A 26,624-nucleotide genomic window follows, 5' to 3' on the forward strand; every position below is an offset into this window, starting at 1 on the left:
GCAAAGTTTATTGACATCATCAGCCAGTAATAAGATATAATGATTCTCAGACCAAAATCTGGGATGTTTATTATAAAACAAACATATAAATTGATTGATTGATCGATTTTACAAATACAGGTTTTCACAAGAATATGTAGTAATGATTGCAAAAAAACTACCTGTATTATGAATGCACTTTCTTCCCTTAGACGAATATTAAAAATAGGTTTTAAAAATTGGTGGAAGAGTACCGAACCATGTATGATATCATTGAACCATATTGAATGAATCATAGTGACCAGCTGTGTAAAAAGCTCAGATCAGGAATTTACATCATCAGAAAAACTAAACAAATAAGTGGGAGTACAATAGCAAAAATTGCATATATTGTACTTTTTGAATCCCGCCTGAGATATAGATTGACACTATGTAGTTAGGACTAAACAATACATGCACAAGGATTTACACCAGCATAACACTAGAAACACAACCAGTTCTGTACTGCCAACTTATCATTTAAGTTTGTATGAAAAAAACCCAGCTATAAAGGAGCTTTGTTTTATAACATTATGCCAGACCACATCAAGAAAGAAAATGGACACTGATTAAGTAGAAGACTGACAACATGGCTAGAGGACAGATCTTTCTATACAGAGAAAGAATTCTTAGAGAGAGCCCTTTAGTAAAGAAGACATGAAGAATAATAAAATTTACAAACACTGTATAATATACTTTTACTGTAACATCCTAATAATTTTATAGATGCGAATGTGCCTTTGTTTATTTTGCTTTCACGTGTAAACTATTTAACCGATTGTACTTAAATTTTTTCATGAACATTTTCACAGTCCCTGGTATGAATATAGACCTCTTGTTATTTCAAAAATTCCTCTGGGCTATGCCCCACTAGTCTTTAAAGTAACGAAAAAACCCATCTTGGTTTTTAAAGTTGTGGAATATTAATTGAAAGAGCCTGTAGAATGTAATCAACTGTTCTGTGTAAACGTTGTTTTTTGACAGCACAACCACATGTTTAATTAATTTAACCATTATTTTCAATTTGTTTACATTTGTAGTGTGTAAATTCTCTAAGGAGTAACCTTTAGTTTTCATGCCGTTTTTAGATTTCAGCGATTAGGTAACTACTCATCTACTTTAGAAAATGTCCTAAAACAGGGGTCTGCAAACTTTTTTGTGAACTTATCAGTACAGGATACAGGTTTTTTTTCAGAGAGCAGTTTCAAATTGTAAAAAGAAGTGAAATCTGATATTGTATCCTACTTAAAAGGCGTTTATGTGTCATTCAGAGTCTTTTCCACACTGAAATTGTGAAAGAACTTGATTTTTAATCTCTTTGATCAGTGTTTGATTAGAGGCATTTATAGAAATTTTAACAGATTCTTCTCTGCAGTCCAAGTTCAAAATATTAAATCTCACTAAATTCTGAGTTGGAGTGGGAACAGGATATGAAAGTTTCAACGATAAAGCGCTTAAGTCTTTGTTGCTCTTTAAAAGCACAGTACTTGATGAGAAAGCAATTTATTTGTATGCACTTATAAAAAAAATAAACATAGGAACAGTCTTGAAGCATCTACAGATTTGAGGATGTACTTGTCATTATTCGAGCCAGATTAAAAAAAAACTGAGTTGTAGCAAATTAACTCAATGATCCCATTGAGTAACATTTTCAACCTTCTCAAAAAAATAATAATTACAAGAAAAAAGTTTTTCATCATGGTTGTACTTATTTTAAATGACAACTTAAATTGAGCTTTGTGTAGTAAAATAAAAATCATCTAAAATTTGGTATAATGTGTTGAGGTATTTTTGTACCTTTTAACGCTAAATTGATAATAAGGTTAAAAATATATGTATTTTAAAATGTACAAAAATTATTAAAAATTCAAATACAATTCAAAAAAGTTGATTCAAGAAACATTCAAATAATTAAATTTACAGCTATAAAATATTTCCCCCACAAAGACTACACATCTGTTGGTGGAAGAGTTCCTTGATAAGAACAACTGTTCTTGATTCTCAATATAAACTATAAAACCTCAACCATTCCATAAAAAATAGTAAACCAAAGTATAATGTATGATCAGGGCTTATTACGGACATGAAAATACGTTAAATTTCCTAATCTATAAGAACATTTCAAACATAAAAATACTAACAAATAAATTCCTGTTGAAACAGAAAATAGACTAAGGTAGTTAATAATTTCAACAAATTATCTGAAGCAAAGGGATTGTAGTGTACCTGTATGGGATTGGTGTTGTTAACAACTATTGCAAGATAAACTTAAAATTAGTAGTAGACAATGATTAAGTGTACGGCAGTTTGATCCAAATCTCTGTTGCCTCAGGGCCCACATGGAGGAGCCACTTGCCGGTGAACACAAGAATGTCTCTTCATCTGCAAACCTCTAAACAGAACTAATGTCTCATAGTCGCTCACCATTTCAGTTCTGTGTCCCATTCATTGACACCACCAAACATGACATTGTCTCCACTGCCCTCCAACTCTACGATTCTCAAACTGACGGATGTCACACTGTATCCCTGCTGATGGCGTAGAGTTCGCAGATCTAGCCAGGCTCTCAGACAGTTCACAACAGCCGCTCGGTCCTTCTTCCCTTCCTCTAGCCTCAATTCCCTTGTCTCTCTCACTTGCTGTTTGTATCTGTCACAACACAAAAGACATTCTTCAATTGTAATGTATTCTTAACTTAGTCAGCAACTCTATAGAATTATTTATATTGTTATATATTAATATCATACTAATTAGTATTGGTGAGTTGCTCTAGTGAGCAGCTCCCACCAAATTAGTCTGACAGTGGCTGTTGCGTTTTGAACCTCCCTCTACATCCCATGCCCAACACTGTTGTGAGTTTTACATGTATGAAAATTTACTGAACTGTCTCACTATCAGGGGACAGCTGATGGTTATCAGAGATATGGCAACACAATCTCAAATGTCATAGGATTATTTTCCCAAATTTCTACATGGTTCAATTAAAACTTATTTCTTTATCAAATTCTTATTTACCATTTTGAAAATTGTAGGAATCTAGTTTCAAAAAATTAAACATATTATGAGGAACGAGAGTAGTTTATTTTTTTACTTATTGATTCACAAATGAGACATAAACAAACTACAATAGATAAAGTTGGGCTATAACAAGAAGTATGATGTAGATATATTTATTTACTACACTGGATTTCTTAGAGTTTAGATATTTTAAACATTCTTGGAACATGCATGTTCACACACAGATAAGATAGACACAGATCGTACTTTTGTTTTAAATAGTGTTAATCACATAAAGATTACTAAAAAATGACACTAAAGTGTCATTAATTTAAAATATGAAACAAATATAGTCATTATACAACAATTTAATTTAGATTTATTTCAAATTACACAAAACCTTATCTTAACTATCTTCTAAGTTTCCACATTACACTATAGCTAAACATTCATAACACAATTATAATCTTGAGATGTTTTGGCCTTGCTGTAGAAATACTATACTGAAATTTCATACTAGAATTCAAAGATAATGAAGAACCTAAGAGATAATCAAGAAAGAAAGTAACTTTAACAAAGGAGATGGCAACAGATTAATTATCTAACAGTTGGCAAGCCTGTGCTAAAGAAATCGTATTGATTGCTAATTGATGAAAACACTAAACGGTAAAAATAGTAGTTAGGACATCAGCCTCATAAGCTAAGAACTAGAATACCTGATGTATCGCTCATTATCTCCAACTCTTTTGACATTTTCCCTGGCAGTGCGCAATGCCTGCAGTTTGTTGGCAAGTCGACGTCCCAGGCCTGCCTGGACTCGTCCTCTGTATGCACTGTAGTATGCTAGCAACCGTCTTACTGCCACATGTTCTCGACTGAACAGTGGGTGATGGAACCAGCTGACATTGGATACCTCCAGCTCCAACAGATACGTTACTGCTGGTAACGACTCCACCTTAACTGGCAGCTCTGGTACATTCATCAGTTCTGCCTGTGCCAATTCCAACTTCTCTGACATTGCTTACTATCACAACCCTGACAAATAAATTATTATTGCTACTGACAAGGGTTTATAATCCATGTTTTTGGAGATCAAATTTTGATAATGGTGACTAGATCACATGTGCCCATATAAATCTATACTAAATAAAATGATGCTTTGTAAAGAACTCCAGCACCAACACTTACCACTCCAGCAAGTAATGTACACTGTAGAAGTTGTAGATCATGTCATTCATTTAATTCCCCCAAGGTTGATTGTTTTATGTGGAAAGTCTGGATATATATTTTGATAATAAAAACCCCACGTGGTCATGTAAAGTAAGTTCAGATACATTGGTTAAATGTAACTGATCAAATTTGTATATGTTATAACTTTTAGCTAAGTTTTAAAGCTACCCACATGGTCTTGTGTAGGTGGTCGTGTATTTGATTACAGTAAGTCAGTCCATATAGGCCTAGCACAGTTACAATATTCTAGTATACTCACCACCATCAATATATACTTTGGGTAAGTTATCCATAATTTAGTTTACATCAGATTTATTCACAACCAAATTATTGACACGTGCAATTCAAACACACCAGTTTTTTATATTTTCCAAAAGTTATCATTTATTAAAAATAGAATTCACGTATTAACATCTGTATACAGTTTGTAACTTTAAATCACTCTCAAAAATTTGAATATATAATTAAATTTAAACATGTGTTTCACAACAAGAACTACACATTTTTCCACTATAATGGCTTCAAACAAAGATAAACTTAATTATGTTTGTTTATTAATACCGCTTATAAATTATGAATTTCTTTAGTAGCTATTACAATTAAATAATTTGAATCTATTCCAATGTAAAGTTAACTTATCTTTTTCTTTATTAATTATTTTAATCTTACATATAATCAGATATTTGTCATGGACAATTCTATTTCTCTTACCAATCTTGTCACAAACTATTTGAAAATTGAATTTGAATTAAACTGATCTGTTATAACATAGGTGATAAAGGGATTGAATTTGATTTTGAAAACTGGATATTAGAAGTCAGTTAGTAAAGCCAAAGCTAGAATACAAGAAGTTTGGATTCAACATAAAAATTTTGTAGATCTCCTCTGTTTGCCAATGCTGAAACGAATTCTTTCTTTGAAGTTTGTTTTTGATGATGGCAGGATTGTGAAGAAAACAGGAATTTTCCAGACATTTGCCATTGTTCACTGATACAAAAAAATCAGTAACACTACATTTTAAGATCTGTACTCTAATCTCTTCTTCGGATAAATAATTAACCTAACACATGATACAATCTAAGTTAAAATAAACAAATCATACCAGAGCGTTGTAGCACACTTAAATATGGAATCAAAAGAACCATGTTGTGTGTCAACTCCATGGACTCAAACCCTAAAACATTCATTTAACGAACAAAAACACTAATTATTATTTAAATGCACTCACCGACCAACAACAGAGAATTGAACTTGCAAATCTCGAAACATAATGCTTTATTCATTTTTTTGTATCACTCAATGATTGCAAAAATCCTATTTGCTTCTCAAAGGAATATTCATCAATGCTACTTGCTAAGTACATTAAATATTAGGCAGTAAGAAGACTACATATTACTCATTTATTATACTAATCCTTTATTCGTATTTCCATTACAAAAATATTAAAGCCTACCAAGTATCATAATTTAAGAAATTAAAATTATTGATCGACTGTATGAAAACAATATTCAGCCTGGTGCTGCAGATATGTGTTCACAATATGTACTATTAACTAGAGAGGTACTGTATTTAAACATTTTACTATAGCTGATACCACCCAGATCTACCCTTCCCATTTATGTATTTATATCGTGACACAGTGAAATTTTTAACTTGATCATTGCATATAAAAATATATTATATTTGATAAAATTTACCATATAGATATACACAAAATGATATAAAAATAAAACAATAAAAGGACACAAGAACTTTTATTAAATGTACAACTCACAAGAATTGACAACTTACATGTTTGTAAACTGGTGCTAGCAGAGGATCTGAACTGTCTTCTGCACTAGTTCCAAGTACAGTCCTCAACTCTCCATCCTCGCCAAACCAATGTCTAAGCCATCCCAAACATGAGATTGAATTTGAACCTCCATAGGTAACAAGTATAGTGTATATAAAAAGCCAGAATTTTGCATTATCTATAATAATATAATATAATGACAGATTTTATACTGACAAAGGCTATCTAGTATTAAAATAAGAAAGTGATAACAGCCTCACGTATTTAGCTTTATTTAAAACTAACCTTATTCATATATTTTCAAATTCACAATAAACAAAAGTCAACATTAAATATTTTTATAAAAATAAACTGTTTGTGATTATATAGTAGATATTATTCAGGTAATGAGAAGATACCCTTTAGAGATACTATATTAACATTATTGCATGGATAGCTGTATTAAAGCTAATGTTTTTATTCTATAACAAGCTTAAAGCATTTTGTTGGTTTGATGAACTGGAAAATGGTTATTTTAACACCAAGAGAATTAAGGCATTAATTAAACAAAATCTACTATACCAAAAAAAGGAATTTAAGAACATAATTCATCAAGATTTCACACATTGCCACAAGATTGCCACTTAATTATTTCATTAGTAAACCAGATAATCTTGTTTTAAAAATAAAAAATAACATAATATTATAGCATTTTTATGTGAATAATGAAACAAAATGACCCTAATATGCCCATTAAGTGTTACGTAAATAACAGGGCTACAATACTCTTATAATTTAAGAAAATTAAGGCCATGCATTTTGTATGATAGCATGTGGATTAAAATACGAGTATGTCAGATCTTGTAAGTGCTGAGATAATTTTTCTGTGCATGAAACCTACACGGCCCTACCCCCCCCACCCCCCCCCCCCCCCACCCCCCCCCCCCCCCACCCCCCCCCCCCCCCACCCCCCCCCCCCCCCACCCCCCCCCCCCCCCACCCCCCCCCCCAATAAATTTACCTGTTTGGGTGGCGGGTACTGACTCTGAAGGCGCTTGCCGTTTTTCGGCGAACACCAGATCGTCGTTGCCGCTTTTCGCCTGCAATTCTCCTGCTGCTATTTGCACTACACACAAGTCACAGCGGTATCACTGGAGCTGCAGGCGCCGCGCGATATCTGCAACTGCTGCTGCCCGCTACAGAGGTGGACTGCAACTGGCTCATCGGGATTGTTTCATCGCTTCGACTGCTTATGGAGATTTCGGCTCTGGACTTTTTATTATGCTGTTGTATATGTTGTAATATAATTAATGTACTTGTAAATAATTTCCTGTCCTGTTCTGTGTATATAAGATTGTTAAATTAAATACTGTTTTTTATTCGTATTATAGTATCACAATGGTAATGACAAGAAAGTCAGTATCAATGCAATGCCCTACATGATGATAGCATGGAAGGGTTGATTATAAATCTTAGTTCCCAAATTAATTCTTTGACAGCAAATTATCCTGATCTAGACTTAAATGATCTGGTATCTACTATTGGGCTACTAATGCAAAGGACTGATCATCTAAATTCAGAAATTGTTTCTCAGCGTGAAGTGTTAGAATCTTCTCATTGTGAAATACAGTCATTAAAGACAAAACTTGAAATTCAACAGGAACTAACGGCTAAAGAAATAAATAATTCATTCAAAATTCAGGATGAAGTGGATGAAGAAGTTGTTTAGTTTTAAAAATAAAATAAGTAACTTGGAAAAAAGGCTTCAAGATTATGTAACTCAATGTCGAGACGCTGAATCAGCAACGAATTTAGCTTTAAGTGATTTAAAAAATGCAAGAGAAAGAAATTTTCAGCTGTCAGAAAAAAACATTAACTTAAGTAATGCCGTAGCTCTTGCAAATAGTAAAATTGTTGTTCTTAGTGATAAGGTAGCATGTTTGGAGAGCAATACAGAAACATCAATCGTGGAACAGGAACTTGTGGACTGATGACAACACCTTAAACTTATATTTCGATGCTATGTCATCAAGTGTAACAAATAAGGATGAGATAATATTTTTAGGACCCTCTCAAACACATCTGTTAAAACTCTGCGATCCAGTGGATGCTCCTGCCATCTTTGAACAAATTTGCCCTCCCATGTTAAAGTTTGCATTTTGTTGTTTGAGTAACTCTGTAAGCCCAAATCAGGACTCTGGTTCTCATTGGAGCCTGTTATTTTGTTGACCTGGAGGAATGTGAAGCTTTCCATTTTGACTCGCTAGCAGGCTCAAATGCTCTTTCTGCTCAAACGATGGCCAAAGTGTTCAATATTGGTAAAGACAAAGTTCTGGAAATGCCATGTTTCCAACAGAGCAACTCATTTGAGTGTGGACTTAACGTTTTAGTTAATGCTAAGCAGATTTTACAATTTTATTGCCTAGACAACTCACATTTATGTAAATTTGAAGAGTGGTGGGGGTTACGCAGGCACACTCGTCTGACCTGCCCTGAAAATGAATCAGTTCCTAGTGTTCCTTCTGAACAAATGAGTGACTCAAAAAAATTTGTCAAGAACTCACAAAACAAGTTTCAGGAAAAAAAAGTTAGTGAAAATTGGACCTCTGTTAGGTCTAAGAAACGCGGTAAAAGGCGGGTGTGGTTGGGTACTCCGAATGTAGTTTGTAGGAATAGGTTTCAAGTACTTAGTACAACTGTGAACAATACCGTTACGGAACCATCTTTCGGAAAAAATGAAAATGTGCAAGCATGTGAAGTGTCTGACTTGCAGAACAACTCTAATCTAAGAAAGCGTAAGACTAGAAATAGAAAACATTTGACACGCTTAAATGCTGGGGCCGCTGGCTGCTCCTGGGGTGTTCGTGACAGCATGGGTACTGAAGTTGGCAGTAAGAAAGAGAAATGTAACGCTACAGATATTGTTACCCCACTAGAAACTAATAATGTCGTGACTACTGACCAGTTAAGTTTAAAGAATGTTCTAGTTGTGGGTGACTCAATGATCCGTCATGTAGGACCTGGTTTGTTAGAGAAAGGAGCCTTTCTGGAATGTTATCCAGGCGCTCGAATCCGTGACTTAAAGAGAGTATTGTTAAGCTATGTTAGCTACAGTCTTGATATAATTCATATCCATGTTGGCACGAACGACCTGGGATGGGGTTACAGGGGAGGTCCAGGATACAACGGTGGCCATGGTAAGCGCGAGGCCCTCCATGACATGGCTGATTTGCTGTTTACTGCAAAAACTCATTTTCCAAATTCCAAAATATATGTAAACAGCATAATAATTCGCTCTGACATTGGTTATAAAGCTCTCTACGATTTCAACACACAACTTGATCTGATGTGTAACAATTTTGGGGTCATGTTCGTGGAGGCCAACTGTTGGGTGGCGCGGAGACATCTCGCCCGCGATGGGAGGCATCTCAATCGAAAGGGTATGGCGCGTCTGGCTTCCTTGTTTGGAGCGGTGATCCCGGCGGCACTGCGTTTGATGGGGAGGTCGGCGGCTACGACTTCCCAGGTGGATCCTCTGACCCTGGGGTTGGATCCGGAACTGAGCCCTCTACCATCCCAGGAGGGAGGTTTGGGACCGGCTTCCCCAGGGGTGTCGGGAAACGGACTGGTGAGAACCTGTGTGTTGCGCATTTGAATATGCGCTCACTTAATACGGGTTTTGATGAGATGTCTGCACTGACAACTGATTTCGGTTTTGATATTTTCGGCGTCACAGAGTCTTGGCTTAGTCCAAGTACCCCCTCTGACCATTACGAGATACCTGGTTACACTCTCCTGAGAGCTGACCGAGCAGTTGGCACTGGAGGTGGCGTCGCTCTCTACATTAAACAGGGGATGGTCTTTGAGCGGATCCAAATAACGAGTGTTGATCCAGGCATAGAACTGATTTCCTTGATACTCAAGATTAGAGGGGTTAAACTCTGTGTAGCCGTAGTGTACAGACCACCGCATGTGAGCTACACTTGTCTCGGCTCTTTGTTTCAGACACTTTTTGTAGACATTGCAATTGAGGTTGACTCAGTTGTATGCTTAGGAGACCTCAATATAGATTTGTTGTCAAATTCCTGCCATGAAACCAAATATCTCCGTCGCCTCCTAAAACTCTATAACAGCGTGCAACACATAACAGAACCGACACGAGTAACTGCCAGATCTGCTACGTTGATTGATCACATAATAACTAATAAAGCAATGCAGTTAGAGAGGTGTGACGTTATTGATGCTACAACTATAACGGATTACAGAAAAATGAACATCACTGATCATAAACTCATTTACTGTACATTGAAACTGAAGAGAGAGAAATGTATCGCCAGATTTGTGACATACAGAGATTTTTCAAAGTTTAACATAACTGACGCAATTGCAGTGCTACAGAATGTTAAATGGGAAGCAGCCAAAGATATGAATAATACGGAGGACATAAACGCTTTTGTAACCTCCAAGATCATAGATATTTATGATGCACAGGCACCTCTTGTTACAAAAAGAGTGACAAAGAAAAAAGCCCCCTGGAGAAATGAGGAAGTGATCATGTTAACAAAATTGAAGAATAAACTAAGGAGCAAATTTGCAAAGAGTAGGCAGGAGTTTGAGTGGACGGAGTATAAAAAAGCGAGAAATAGATTGAATGGGGCTATAAGAAACGCAAAAAAGAACTTCTTCGCAGATAAACTGGCAGACTGTAAGGATCCAAGAGCTTTTTGGAGGTGTCTGAAGCAAAGCGATATTGTTGGTAAAAAGAATAATAATCTCCCCCCAAAAGCATTTAAGGTCAGTGAAATGAATGAGTACTTTGTAAATATGGGATCATTCTATCAAGTGAACGAAGATCTGATAAGTTCATACAACCAAGAGATATACAATGGCGAAAAAAAGAGTTTTGAATTCAAAGAAGTATCAGAGTATGAAGTAAGATCGGTAATAAATGAAATAACCTCTAGAGCCGTTGGAGTGGACAAGTTAAGCATTGCAATGATAAAAGCCGTCAGTCCATATGCCATCGAAGCTATAACTCACTTAATGAATACGTCATTGAAAAAAGGTGAGTTCCCACAGTCATGGAAAAAAAGTATAGTTCATCCATTGTCTAAAAAACATAATCCCTCAAATGTCAGTGAACTAAGACCAATTTCAGTCTTGCCAGCGATGTCCAAGGTACTCGAAAAATTAGCAATTCGCCAGATTGTTGAATACCTTAATTATGAAAATTTGCTTCCAAAATTGCAATCAGGGTTCAGAAAGAACCACAGCACTTGCACTGCATTGCTGAATATGTTTGCAGATGTTTTTGGGTCGAGGGACGCCGGCAGGTGTAGCTCTATAATCATGCTTGATTATTCGCAGGCATTTGATTCCATAAGCCATAGTTTGCTCCTTGCGAAATTGAAGCACTTTGGCTTCCATGAGAGTGCAATTGTCTGGTTCAAGTCTTACTTGGAAAAAAGACTGCAGGTGACGAAGCTGGGTACCGATATCTCACCTCCCCTTGAGAAATTAAGGGGAGTGCCGCAGGGGAGCTGTCTGGGGCCCATTTTGTTCACCCTTTACACTGCAGATCTGTCCAACTGTGTAAGTCACTGCAAGGTGCATGCCTATGCTGATGACTGTCAATTGCATTTTTCTTATGAGTCAGATTCCATTAACCAAGTTTTCGCAGGGGTAAACTCTGATCTGGAGAGAATAGATGATTGGTCACGGAAGCATGGTCTCAAGTTGAACGCTGAAAAATGCATGATTCTTCATATTGCCCGCCAACTGTCTGTCAAAAAATCCTGCTTGGAGATATGCACGTTAAACTTGGTGACAAAATGTTGATGGTGAGTGATACTGTCAAGACTTTGGGAGTGGTGCTTGACAGGGGCCTCACATTCTCAGATCACATCACTCATGTTTCCCAGTTGGCTTTAGGAAGGCTGCGAGGTCTGTACAGGTACCGATCAATACTGCCAGAATCTGCTAAGCTGCAGCTGGTCCAGTCATTAGTTTTGTCAGTGCTCTATTACTGTTTTCCTGCATACGGCAACAGCATTACCAGGGAGGAAATGTCCCGATTGCAGAGGCTGCAGAACACCGCAGTGCGCTTCGTTTACAACATTCGTAGACGGGAGCGTATATCTGCCTATCGTGAGGCTGCCGGTCTTTTGCCAACTGATGCCGTGTGTAGGATGCAGACTTGCAACCTCATCCACCGGGTCTTGGTACAGCAGGAGCCTCAGTACCTGGTGGAAAGACTCGTTGCTCGTGGGGGGGTGGCTCTGCGAAGCACCCGGCAGGATGCGCTACTCCATTTTCCAAAGGTCAGACTAGAGGTGGGTAGAAAAGGGTTTTCTTATTTTGGCCCTACTCTTTATAATGACCTCCCTTGGGACCTCAAACAAATGGGCATCCTAGCATTTAAGTCTAGAGTAAAATCTCATTTTATGAATACGTCTTAATTATATTTTTTGTTACCATTTATGTGCACCATGAAAATAATGTGTAGTTTTTAATTTTAAGTTTGACTTGAGTTACTCTGTAAAACAGTTGTACACTGAGAGACGCTTGAAATAAAGGCATTTTTATTATTTATTTATTTATTTAAAGTTGTTGGTATAAGTTTGCTTAAGACACAAATCATAAAGAAAATGCTATCACTCCTCTATGAATTATAGCCATTTAAAGTAATTATGGCCATTTGGTTGTGTATTAAGGCACAAAGAAAAACAATTATAGCCATTATAAGATATTCTCATTTCACTTTAGAATAATTGGACTTTAAATTATATGATATCCAACAATGATCAGCGGTGATTCAAAAATAGAAATTGGTCATCTGAAAAAAATTTAGAGAGAGTAGGACTACATTTAAAACACACCTTGCAAACCGCACTTAAATGACTGTCTTCATGAAACATTTGATACATTCCATATTTTATAAACATCCCTATCTTTTTTTCCAGTAGACACTTTTAAGTCTATATGTGCACTAATTAGTATTTAGAAGTTTTCGTATTACATTTCCGTTCCAGTTTTTCTTCGTATTGGTTCTACAGTGAAACCTTTGTTATATCTTCAACAACATTGCTAAATAGAATAGTTAATCGTAATTGTGTAGGCGGTTTTCTTAGAATACATATATGAACGAATTATTTTCGTCTACAGTGTAACATTTACTTACAAACCCAATGACTCGCTCGACTAGTATTTAACAGATCCTCCAGCTCGTATCGCTGATCGCTGATTCAGTGTGTCAGTGAGACAGCGAGTAGCGAGTGATAGAGATTACGATGACAGCGAGTGAGTGACGTGTGACAGCGCGGTGCGGCGAGCGGTGGCTGTGGCTGCTGCTCACAAGTGACAAGTACAGAATGCGACCTACGACCCGCGTGGGTTACTTCACTAATGTCACCAACTCAGCTCCAGTTTAATCAGACCTTCCGGATCAGTCACCAACAATGTAAGTTCTTCACTTATTCTCCTTGCAACAACATTAGCTATACATTAGACGTAGTACTTGAATTTGTAAGTTTTCAAATCAGTCACTTATTCTTTTGTTCTCCTTTCGTGTTTCCCAGACACGTTTGGATTTTTATTACACCTGCAGGCGGTTAATAATCCATTTTACAAGCTCATTCAACATCTTCTTTAACTATGCATTGTCAAGTACCAGTTCGCAAATAAAACAAGAGCTAATACACCATTATTGGTATGTAGAGCATTCGAAATTATTGTCTGCTACATTTAATATGCCTTTACAGTATAATATTATTTAACTGTGAAATCTAGAGTATTGTGTGCTATTTTTCTAATTATTCTTTGACTACAATCAGAGAACAACACCCCTAATGTGTGTGTGTGTGTGTGTGTGTGTGTGTGTGTGTGTGTGTGTGTGTGTGTGTGTGTGTGTGTGTGTGTGTGTGTGTGTGTGTGTGTGTCTGTGTGTGTGTGTGTGTCTGTGTGTGTGTGTGTCTGTGTGTGTGTGTGTCTGTGTGTATGTATTAGTTCAATATAATTTATATATATCTGCACAATACTCAAATAGCATCACATGCAAAACAAAGTAGCTGGTAATCTTAAAATAATTTAAATTTTATTTTGAGTATTTATATCTATTAAATATTTTAGTATATCTCGTATATTGGTGTATGATAGATACACTAACCATCCAATAAATGTAATCACTAATTAACCCAATTGATCGATTTTAAACTTATGAAGAATGGTATCTGTTTTTCAAACTCAAAAATAACTGTAACTTATGCCAATTTTAATAACTTTTAATATGAAATTAATTCCTAGGATTTGTACATCATTACATATATAAGTTACAACTTAATTATCTATACAGGTTCATAAAAAAATATCAGTGGCCATCCCTGTCATTTCTAGACGGTTTGACCACTTTAAATAAAACTTTTGGGTTCTTTGTAGGTTAATAGGACTTACTTTTTGGCGTATCAAAAAATGTTGCGGGCGGACTAATGGAGGGCGCACCTTCCTACTAAGAATTTTAAAATGACAACACCCCGCATGTGGCACATCGTTTGAAATGGAATAAAAAAAAACATTTTAGTGCAAACCAAAAGTCGCTATCACCATTCTAAGATGGCGGCCGCTGAATGACAGAAAACGGGGGTTTAAGTTATTTACAAACTGATTTGAACGAAACTTGGTGTGTGTGTCTTTTCCGTTCAAGAAACGCTTACTTGATAGCAGTTTAATAATGACCCACTTATTTACAAAAAAGTGTCATCAAACAAGGAGAAAAGGGATTATACTTCGCCCCGCAGGCATTTATCAGCAAATTTGAATGAAAATCGGTATCTGGCTTTTTTCAGGTCGAGAAGCACGAATTTGAAATGACTGCGTGACAAACCCCTTTTCCCCTTTGTTTGATGCCACCATCTTTGAAATATGTAGGTAAAGTAAAAGCTATTAGGTATGCTTCTTTGAAAACCAGAAAACCTAAGTTTTGTGCAAATAAATTTCTAAATCACTGAAAACCCTATTTTCCGCCATATAGTGGGCGCCATTTTTGTGATGGATAACAACTTTCAGATTCCGCCAAAATATGACTTGTTATTCCTTTTTCAATAATGTGTCAAATATGAGGGGTTGAAATTTGAAAATTTTAAGTTGGTACGCAATGCGACACCCAGGAGGCCGCTTAACAACATTTTTTTTATATACCAAACAGTAGGTCTCATAACCTACAAAAATCACTAAATTTGTATTTCAATGGTCAAACAGTCTAAAAATGATACTATGTCCATGTGAGGCTGTTGACATTAAACTACAATTAAATTATTAAGAGCAGATTTTATTGTCATAAATGCAAAATTGTCATATAATAGAATGTATGCACCTAAAGTACAAACTTTTAAAGGAGTCCTGCTCAGGCCAGCACTATGACTAGACAGGATGGCTTTAAAATTACATTTATCTTGAAGCAAATTATAATTCCCTACGTCGATAAATCCCCAGTTGTTTATACTCTTAGCTATATATGTCACTTTTACTTATACATGCGATAGTAAAAAATTATTGTTTGAACAAAAATACTGCTTTTAAGTACAAGTTACCTTTGTTTTAGATTTTAATAGAAAAGTACACAGATAATGTGGTAATTAATAGTCTGACCTCTGCTGTTAAACTAATTCAGATTATAGTAGTTTTATGTTAGTTATGACTGGAATTACTTAGAAATTCCAATCATAAGATTTTTTAAAATATTGAATTACAGTAACTACATGACTTTATTACTTATTATTGATTTTCATACTTTTACTAGCCACAGGGCTACATAGATTATAAAATAAAAATTTTTTCAAAAGCCATCACCCTTCATACTTTGACCATCATTAACACTCCAAACCCCTGATCTAGGGTAACATTAAACAGCAAGTAACAACTATAGTCACTATATTAAATAATTGTCTTTTAGTGTAGTTAATTATCATAAAACCATGATGCAGGTCCTTGAAGGAAGTAAATGTATCAAACAAAGTGAGAGTGCTGTATCTGACAAAATGCTGCAGACGATACCCACTCAAGTTTGGCTCCAAGGTTGCTGGATGGTATAGCACAGTAAGTAGGATTGATTCAATAATTAACAGAAGAGTTCAGGTGAATCTAAATCATCTGTAACCTACCTTGAAAACTAACTGGCTTACAGATTGATATTTCATCCAGAATTAAGTGTATTAATGATATCTGATAAAAAGTGTAGAATGATCCAAACATTTCAATGCTTATTTTTGAAAATAATAGCTATTTATACATTTTTTAATGTTTAATTGTCTAATAGAAAACATTTATTTTTCTGAAACAAATGTCTTAAACAGTTTTAGAAACAAGATTAGAAGAAAAATAACAGTGGACCAGTGTAGTTTTTAGAATTACAAAGTAAATATTTTTTAATTAAGTGGGTTTACTTTAGTTTTATCAGAAAAAAAACTATCTGATTAATAGATAATAAGCTAAAGAAATAGTTGGTACTGTATAAAAAAACAATCCAACATGAACTAAATTAAAATGCAATGCTAATTAATTATGGCATGTTTGTGTGTTTTATATGCATGTAGTTGAATGTCATTTTACTAAGTACTAATATAAACGTTGTACTATGAGCAATACATACTTAAAATTATTGCTCGCTGAGAAAGTTTTTATAATTCAAATCCAATTCAATTGAGTTTTAAATAATCTTTTATGTAAAGCTCAGAAGACCTTCATTAAATAAACAGACTTGGTTACTTGATTTCTAACGGAATAATAACATTATTTCCAATAATTTCGTGCTAGGAGTGGTTAATAATTAATTATATTTAAACCTTCTGTATAAAAATTACCAAATTGCAAGTGGAATTAAGGGAAGATTTCCCAGTACTAAAATTAAGAAAACATTGTAGGTTTGTAAACAAACAAACATAGGTTTTAAACACTTATTTAAAAGTTTGATAAAGAAATAATGGCAATGCTTATGATGAAATTTTATACTTTTCTGATCTGAAAATAGAATCAAATCAATTCTAGAGCTCTTTGCTGGTTTTTCATAGAGCTGGCATGAAAGATAAAATGTTTTGGAAAAACTTGCTTTCACTAGTAAAAGCATAAAATTATGAGTGGAAAATGTAAATAATTTAACTCAGAAAAATGCATACCAAATAAAGACAAACATAAAACAAAGAAACAGTCTAAGTAATATAACTGTTTATAGACCGATTCTATAATCTACTTCAAAATAGAGGAATGGCTTTGGTTTGGCACTGGGATGGCATTACAACTGAGTCTTAAACAAATATGCTTAATTTTGTTTCCATGGATATACATCAGCTTATTAAGAATTGGATTTGTTTATTTATAAACGACATGCTCACTCATAAATAATTTTGTAAAGTTATTGAACGTAAATCATTTAAAATATCAGTTTTCCTAAAATTTGTGATTTAGCAGCAGCTGCCTATCTTAAAGACTAACATATGTATTGTTCTTCTTGAATGCGTCTTATTCACTTTACAAAAATACAAAATCGTAAAAATTGCCATTTACATTCAGTAATACACGTGTAATTTTGTAATTAAGAAACTAAGCATTTAGAAAACTATGACTATTTTACTTTGCCTTCTTATTTTAGTGTAAGAATCACCTTGTGAAACTTTTCTTCAGGGACACTCTATATTATCCATTTTTAATTCACACAATAAACATTGTATTACGGTAACACCTTGTATACTGTATATTAATGACAAAGTTCATTGTGTTTTTAATTATTTTTTAAGGTAATTACTTGGGATTGTTACAAGTGTGTGTCCAACAGGTTGCATCAGTCCTCAGTATCTTAAATGGCTTCCATAATCTGGCAAGTGTCACTTCCTACAACGAATATCCGGAAGGTAACAAAACACAACCATAACTGATAAAAACCTTTTAAAATAACCAACTCTATTAAACAGTGTTTTAAGTTGGTAAATATGTTGATACCAAATTTATTAAATGGGGGGAATTAGCTACAAATTTTTAATAAAGAGCAACAAGAGTTTACAATTATTTATATTTCTATTTACATGTATGTAGTAACTAGGGTGATCGTTTAGAAAGACAAAGTGTAAAATTCCATTTTGTAAAATGCAATGTAACTCATCAAAGTATCCATAGACACAGCCACCACAAAAATGAAATATCCATGAAAAATATGGATATAAAAATCTGATGAACTAATTATCTGTACACAAAACTTTACTTCAACAAAGCCTTTTCAAGTTTTTCAGCTGCAAAAGTCTAGTAAGTTATTTCATGATGAAATCTGTTGTTATAATAATCAATGTCTACTAAATAGTCAGACTAGTATTGTCATATGAACCTCTGGAACTCAAGAGACAATGTTACTTGGATTTATACACTCAAAAGAATATTGCTTTCCTATGTATAAAATGTATATTTCAGTGTAACCAAATTTTACACAAGCAGCAGCTTCAAACTTTTAGACTAATATCTCTGCAACTAAATATTACTTGTTGAAGGTTATCAATTAATTATAAAAAGTAGTCCATTCGCATGCAATAAACATACACACAATTGATAATTTAGAGTAGAAATTTGCTAGTTAAGTTCTTGTTTGAAAAAATATTATGGTATTTAACTTGTCTTATTTGTTTATTTGTCTGGAATTCATGATGTATTCAACATAATCATTATGTTTCAGTTGCTGTTGATTTGATGAAGTTGAAAATATTGTTTTGTTTATTAGACACAGCTTTTGGTGTCACCTTGTTGATGGGATTATACCTGGTAAGAAAGTAAGAAAACCAAACACTAAAATAGTTATGTAAAAGGGTAAATTAGTTGAATCACAATTCTTTTTAATTAAATGTAATAAGTCATATGTAAGCCATATCTGCCAAAATGTGGTCATACTTTTGTACCGAGCTTAATATAATTTAAAAATTAGCAATACTAAATATTTTGAATGACAAACTCTCAAACAATAACAAACAAAGATATTTATTTAAAATTTTCTTGATCCAACAAATTTAAAACGTTTCAAAAATGGTGCAAACAATAATATTGTAATATAAAGTATGATGTGTTTTAAATAATTTTATTGATAGTTATAGATTAATCATGTTTTAATTTCAATTAAATTTATGTCCCCATCTTTTTAAGCTTTGCAGGGAAAACTACTTTAGCATACTCTCCAGAGTATATCTATCCATTAGTCACTCTCTACACTAGTCCTGAATTCTCATAAAAGGACAATAAAAATATACTCAGGAAAAATATGAAAGAATTTTACTTATAGCTTGCAAACAAACTGAGATAACAAAAGTTTAAATATAGCTAAATCTAACATTTTAATTGCCATAAAAAAATTATAAGACAATATTAACTTTTTTGTAACAACTTCATGTTTCCCAACACTTATTTTCAATTGAGATAATTTTTAAGAAAAAGGCCTTGTGTCATAACTTATTCCAGGTATTCATTTTGTATTGACAACTATCATTTTTGCATATGTTTAAAATAAAATACAATGTTCTGTAAGGTTTAGATTGTTAAATTTCTAAGTCAACCATTATTAACAGGTTAGTAATTTATGTTTATCTAACAAACTTGTAATAAGTTTTAACACTATGTATAAAATATATCAGCTTTATATGACAGTTTTTAGAATGAACCTATGACCATCAATTTAGAGCACATGTTGTATTAAAACAGTGCTTTTTTATCCCATTCTTCAAAGGATTTATACAGATTATTTCAAATTTGTTCATCCACTTCATTACTTGTTATTCAATTAACCATAGCATAAAAAAAAAATTGAGACAGCTTGTATAAATTACCTGATATGAAGGAATTTGTTTTTCATGTTATAGTTAGTTACGAGCTACATGTATGAATTTACTCATTATTCCTTGTTTTAATAAAAATCTCAATAAAAATATAATCCATTTCTTGGGCAATACAACAAGCCTATCTTAGAAACAGTGATTTATTAGGATTTAATTTCTAAAAATCAGTGATTAGTATAAAAGACATTCTTATTCTAGAAAGTTGAGATATTTTTGAATGTGCATACTTTAAGTCTACATCACTGTACATCAAAATACGTTTATTTATTTACAGTGAAACAAACTGATATATTGTTACCAATGAACCATTTTGTGTTATTGTTTAATATTACAATTTTCAATGTTGTTTGTTTCAGGAAAGAACAAACTATTTGTTGTCTTGGATAGTTTCAAAATCAATACTACTTTTATGTGAAGTTCCACTGTATGTCTTAATGAGCTATTTTGACAAGTTGTGTGCTGAACTTGGCCTCTTTCTTTTCTGTATGGGTAAGGGTGTAGACAATAGTTTTATTGTTTTGATATTTTACAAATGTACCGTTATCTTTTCCACTTCAAGGTTATCATCAGCTGTTCCATCCTTTATGTCTGCTTCTGTTGACTGGACAATTTGACTGGTCAGAAGTGTCAGAATAAATAACAATCAACTGTATAATCTGTATAGCAAACGTCTTTCCATCAAGTTATATATTGCCTTAAATTTTTTCTAAAATATGGGTTTTTCATTTATGTTCATGAGGATCATTATTTTTATTACTAAGCCATATAGTAAAATATGCAGGGGGGGTTTTGGGAGAAGCAAAATTTGTTACCCTATAATTCAGAAGAGGGTGGGGTAGATTGGTCTCTTCTTTTTAAATAATGGATAATATCTCATTTTTAAACACATGGACTAAACAAGTGTGCTTAAAATAGTTAAGAATTTGATTTTTATTCTTATAAGTATCTGTTCGTTGTTATTGTTCAAGTTTTGTAGTTCAAAAACTGGTTAAGTTCCTATTTGTCTAATGATAACAACTCAGTACCATTTCAAATTTAGTAAAATAACACATTACTGAGTTTAAGTACAATACTGGTAAATTAAAACTGATTAAATATTACTGTATTTGAAAGTTATAGTTTGTCAACAACGTAGAATGTCAAAAATGCAGCTGTAACAGCTGAAGTGTCTTAACTTTGTGTTCATTGACATTATTTAGTGTCAGCTAAGTGTAGTTGTTGCAAAACAAATAGAAATCATGTTGATAACTTTTATTGCTAAATTAGTTTGCAATATGATAAATTAGAATTTATTAATGTCAATTTCATGATAGTAGAACACTTTTTCACTTCTTTATACCTTTTCAAAATCTATGCAGTTAGTTAAGAAAAATAAGGAAAATCTTCTTTTAAATCTTCTTTTCCACAAGGAGATAATAATAATAGGGAAAAATTACACTTCATAAATGTCTTATACATATTTGCCTTTATGCATGTTTTAATTGTCAATTTCAGCTTTACTTTTTCTTTATAGAAATTTTATTTCTGTATATAGAAGACCGGTTTACTGTAAAAAAAGAACAAATTGCTGTATTGAGGGATTCAAATTGATGTATGGAAAAATGAGATTACCTTATGAATAGTATTTTGAAAACTTAATATGAAAGTGTTTTTAGTTTGTTTAGTGCAGCCTCCAAATGTTTGCACATTAAGAGGTTGATAATGAGATTCTCTCTATCCTTGTTAACAGCAATAAGCAATTAATTATGACTTTCATTTAAAAACTAAGTAGCTATTTAACTTTACTTATCTCTATGAAAAATTAATTTAGAATTATTTTAATCTAAGAATTTTCTATTAATTACTGCAATAAATCAATGGATACCGTCAACAGATTTCAGTTAACGTTTAGCTCCAAGAACATTTATGATATACTAATTAACACCTTCTCTGCTGTTCTATATTAAGTGAGATTACTACTCTCAATGTGGTTCTATGCCATAAGGCATTTGTGCAATCAATATTTTATACTACTGTTTATCTAAAATAAATGTAGTTAATACCTTTACTTCCATTTTATAATAAGTGAAACCACTATTCACAGCCTGAGTCTGTCCCGTAAGATGTCTTTCGCAATCAATACACTAATGTATTGATTTTTTAAGACTAACCAAATTTACAAATCTAAACAATAACAGGAGACAATATATCCTTGTCCCTTATGTACTGTATAAAGGCCATTACACATTGTTCAGGTTAGTCCCATTTTTTTCAAAATGTTATATCCAATTGTAAAACAACTAACAGCCAAAAGTAATACTTGCAGATAAACAATTATCTTGACGAACAATATAGCAACTACTTGTTCTCTTTCAAGGATTTTGAGTTTAGCTCTCCAATTCAAATTTACCAAAATTTTAATAAATTTAATGCATTATTCAAGTAACATCAGAATTTTAGAGATTATCTAGATAGAAGGGAGGGTTAAATCTTTCTTTTACGTGAAGAACGTTATTATTTCCAAAATTCTAGAGTTGGAATTGCCATATTATGTAATTATGTATATTATCACACATTTTGTTTTTATATTGAAATGAATTAATACACTAATTAAAATTCCTTATGACAAACCATTCAATCTTTTGACCTTTCAACTGTTCATACAAAAATATTAAATTCTATCCAACTATAGAGCATTTCATTTTGCTACAATACCTAATCTTTGACATTTTTTCTCATGTTCCAGGTATTGACATATACTGTGTGTTGGTGGTTCATGGATATTTTATGGAACTTACAAATTTTAGTGAAAGTGAGGTGTAGTGATTGTAGACTGAGTGCTTGAATTGAATTCATGAGAGCACACAAAACTATAAAGGTCTGAGTTTAAGAGGACATTTATCAGGTAAATCAGTGCAATTACAGTAAACCAACAATGTACTGAGGTGTAATTTAAACTATTAGTCTTTTCACAACCTGTAGAATTATTTTTAGCAAAATGTTGTACAGCCAGAACACCAAAGCTTATACTTTATAGCACAAGCTTAAAGGGCTGCTGCAGATTCAATACTACTGTGTACACTTTTTTTACTGTTTCTCTAGTAGCACTATATGCAATACAAAGTAGAGCATTTCTTGTATAAAACTCTACAAAGCCAAAGTGAAAATAAGACTATGACAGCATCCTCCAAAGAAAAAAATCTAGCCCAATATAACACCTTTTGTGTATGTTAAGTATTATTCTTGTGATTATATTGACAAAAGATTAATCAATTTTACAACTGTCAATACAATACTGGTACTAAAAATTAATAGAATATAAAAAAACTAATCAAAATAGGTTATATGTTTCTAAAATGTATTATTATACATAGATACTAATAATGCATATCCCAAAATACCAATTTAAAACTATATTTCAGTGAAACAACAGCACGTAATGTAACGATTAAATCCTAGACAACTTAAATTCTTGTAAGTTTCTACCAGTAATAATAATTAATATAAGAACTCAATAGCTAAATAATTATAACTTGATAAAGTCACAACTCTTATTGCAAACTGCCATCCTAGAGGTCTGTTTGGACTAATGCTACTAAGAACAAATTTTATATTTTTAAATGTTGCTCTCTTAGGACCAAGATTTTACAATAGATGTTTTGGCTAAACTTGTATGTACTTTAAGTAGTATTTATTTTTCTCATTGTTTAGAATTTGCACTTCAAAGCAAATAATTTATGTCTCAATTTAGATAAAATATATTTAATTTTTCATTATCATTTACTCAAAACGAACTTGAGTAGAATTATTTATGTAACACAAGGTTAACTTCCATGTTTACCTGTTAATAAATCTGTAAACGGAAACCTAATTTTAGATCACACATAATATACAAGTTTTTCATTACATTTCTATTGTAGTCCATAAAAACCTTGAGACTAGGTTACACTACAAAGAGATGAACAATTTTTATATCATATTTATTGAACATCATTTTACCACTTTACCTACTATGCCACTTGGGCTTAATGTAACATGTCCACTTGCACACTTTACACTAGTATCAAGTCTGTTTCAGGTTTTTACTGGAAGTTAAGTAATCACTATCAGGTGTCTAAAAGGTTGTCACAATGAAGAGTAACTGCCAATTCTAAATCCTATGGAATGCTCATTCAGTCAAACCATCCAAAACAATTTTCTATTATTTTATAAAAGAAAACTCACAATTCTCCAATGATTTTTATATTTTAACACTGTAGTTAAAATTATTGGAGAATTGTGAGTTTTCTTTTATAAAATAATAGAAAATTGATATTTCTAATAAGAAGAGCTCCTCCTCCTTCATCCAAAACAAGTCTCACTGTCCATTGACCACTGGTGTAACTAAAGATTAATTAAGTTAGAATCTGAATTATAAGCACAAAACTTGCTCTATATGTTCAAATAAGACATTTTAGGACACCCATAAAAAAGTCCAAACTCTGTGTCAGTGACAATTTCTTCAACAAAAAGTGGCTTGGCTGCAAACACTCTCCATAGAGCAACTTCAGGATGTCTACCTTCATCAGTTGACTGCAAAATACTGTGGAAAGATTTTACAACTAATGTATAAGTCTATTTGATGGATGATATATTTTCTAAGTAATGGAGAAATGTAGTTTTGAGATGTAAGTAATAAACGTTCTGTATCTATTCCAGTATTTATTTAACCCATGTGCAATTTTATTTGCATTCTCGTTGTACTTAAAAAATACACGTAACAATATTTAACTGTTCAGTATCTCAACAAAAACTCCCATAAAGACTAATTTTAGCCCTGTCAGTATCAATGTCTGATTTTTCCAGACGTCCAATAATAGAAAGATATAAAGGCTTCATATGCATATTTCGGCTTTTGTTTACGAGACATACGAGAAGTAAAGATGAGCATAAACGATCGCTCGATTGTTGAATTCACTGTTTGTTCTTACATTAAGACCTGGCAAACACGTGCCACAACCCAGGATTGCATTCATATGTCTCATACTATAGTGATAACGGTCATTTGATGATACATCAACCCATTCACTATATTTTTTTTTAATTTCAGACCATCTAAACACTGAAATTACACGAAACATCTCAGTATTAACTACATATATAAGCCTGAACTGTGGAAGAGACATTTTATGGGCCTTAACAAGAGCTATATCGGAATACCGCAGCATGGATTGGGCAGTCGTGTCGATAAGGGAGGCTGTTTAATTTTTCTTTTGAGTGCTAAATTCTGCCTCATCTTGTCTTTCTGCAACCATTCTTTGTGTAGATGTTAACCAGTTGCAGTTTTAACACGTTTAAAAGTATTTAGTTTATGTTTACTGTGGCACTACTTTCTTTATAATGTGACATTCATAAACGTTAGCCTTGATTTCTTGAGTTTGACCTCAGTATGTTAATTCTTAAACCCTATATACATAAAGGTGAAATACACAATTTATAGCTCAAGAATGGCTGTACCAATTATAATGGTCTTTCCGATCTGATGGATATATATATATATAATTTATTTCAATAAACATTGAATCGCAAAAAGTACTTGCTCCGCCGGGACTCGAACCCGGATCTCTCACTTGCCGGGTGAATGTGCTACCATTACACCACAGAGCCCTCACTTTTTACGATTCAATAATTTTGTATTTGGCCGTTTCTTTCACATATGTGTTTAAATAACCAAACTAACATATGATCGGAAGACCAAATACCTGTCAAATGACTTCTATTTACATTCATTAAATTTGTATAAATGGCAATAGCCGAATTTAATTTATTTCAATAAACATTGAATCGCAAAAAGTACTTGCTCCGCCGGGACTCGAACCCGGATCTCTCACTTGCCGGGTGAATGTGCTACCATTACACCACAGAGCCCTCACCTTTTACGATTCAATTATTTTGTATTTGGCCGTTTCTTTCACATATGTGTTTAAATAACCAAACTAACATATGATCGGAAGACCAAATACCTGTCAAATATATATATATATATATATATATATATATATATATATATACACACACACAGAGGGCAAATGACAACATGGTTTGAAACCATACCAGGCACAATAATTTCACCAACCATATGTTTAATTACTTTAACGACTATTTTCAATTTTGTTTACATATATAGTCGAAAGCATAAGGTAAGATTGATGATAGTAATAACACTTCTTATTTCAACCTTTTCTGCAACCACTGTCGAGCACAGAGTAAGATAATATCCAGATAAGAAAATTAAAGTTTTTGTAAAATATACTTTTAACTTAACATTTTAGCAAATATTAAGTATGAAGTGTTTGGTCAGTACTGTAATGCAGATATAAAAGACAAAGTTAATACCTAACTTTTACTATAAATTTAAACACTATTATAAAACCCATTTCAGTTGTCTTTTGACAGAAGAAGGCTTCTCAGGCCCATGTACATATATATTTTCTTCATCACGGAAACAAGTCAAAATCAAGTACAGCACAAAAAAACTAAGACCGGAGTAAACTACAATTACCATAATATACATTTTTGACATATTTTCTTGATCGTGGCAACAAGTAAACTCAACATTGGCGTCAGGAATGTAATTCTTTCAAATCAGAAGAGTTCATTCACTAGCAAAGCCAACAAAATTGTGTGCAAGTCCGGGTAACTGCTAGTTTATATTTTAAATAATCCAATTCAGTTTACTGAAAAGAGTATACAAATAACATCCAACTAATAAATAATGAATTAATATGATATTTGTG

At 33.1% G+C, this 26,624-nt stretch overlaps 2 protein-coding genes across 3 annotated transcripts in view; one reads left to right on the plus strand and one right to left on the minus strand.

The window, feature by feature from the left end:
- LOC124360433 (coiled-coil and C2 domain-containing protein 2A) overlaps nt 1-6,209 on the minus strand; it is a 45,241-nt gene extending 39,032 nt beyond the window's left edge. Inside the window, exons 1-3 of one of the 2 annotated variants that reach the window (XM_046814065.1) lie at nt 6,037-6,209; nt 3,732-4,006; nt 2,443-2,667 (exon numbers count right to left, since the gene is read on the minus strand). In XM_046814065.1, coding sequence (XP_046670021.1) covers nt 2,443-2,667; nt 3,732-3,997 — 491 coding nt within the window. In that variant the 5' untranslated portion in view covers nt 3,998-4,006; nt 6,037-6,209. Of the gene's footprint in view, nt 1-2,442; nt 2,668-3,731; nt 4,762-6,036 lie in introns of those variants that run through there. The other variant, XM_046814064.1, reaches the window with a different exon arrangement.
- A 6,444-nt stretch (nt 6,210-12,653) lies between these two features.
- LOC124360434 lies at nt 12,654-24,540 on the plus strand. Its single transcript, XM_046814067.1, has 6 exons — nt 12,654-13,475; nt 15,994-16,105; nt 17,838-17,913; nt 18,723-18,808; nt 20,226-20,358; nt 22,595-24,540. Coding segments are annotated over exons 1-6 (486 nt in total). The 5' UTR covers nt 12,654-13,473; the 3' UTR covers nt 22,672-24,540.
- The last annotated feature ends 2,084 nt before the right edge of the window (nt 24,541-26,624 follow it).

This window comes from Homalodisca vitripennis, chromosome 4, assembly GCF_021130785.1.
Source record: "Homalodisca vitripennis isolate AUS2020 chromosome 4, UT_GWSS_2.1, whole genome shotgun sequence".
NCBI classification, from domain to species: domain Eukaryota; kingdom Metazoa; phylum Arthropoda; class Insecta; order Hemiptera; family Cicadellidae; genus Homalodisca; species Homalodisca vitripennis.

Bases quoted from the DNA above. Each gene is read 5' to 3' on its own strand.
- LOC124360434 (XM_046814067.1), top strand. The intron at 16,106-17,837 runs GTAAGTAGGATT...TGTGTCCAACAG, and splicing joins TTGCTGGATGGTATAGCACA to GTTGCATCAGTCCTCAGTAT. The intron at 20,359-22,594 runs GTAAGGGTGTAG...CTCATGTTCCAG, and splicing joins CCTCTTTCTTTTCTGTATGG to GTATTGACATATACTGTGTG.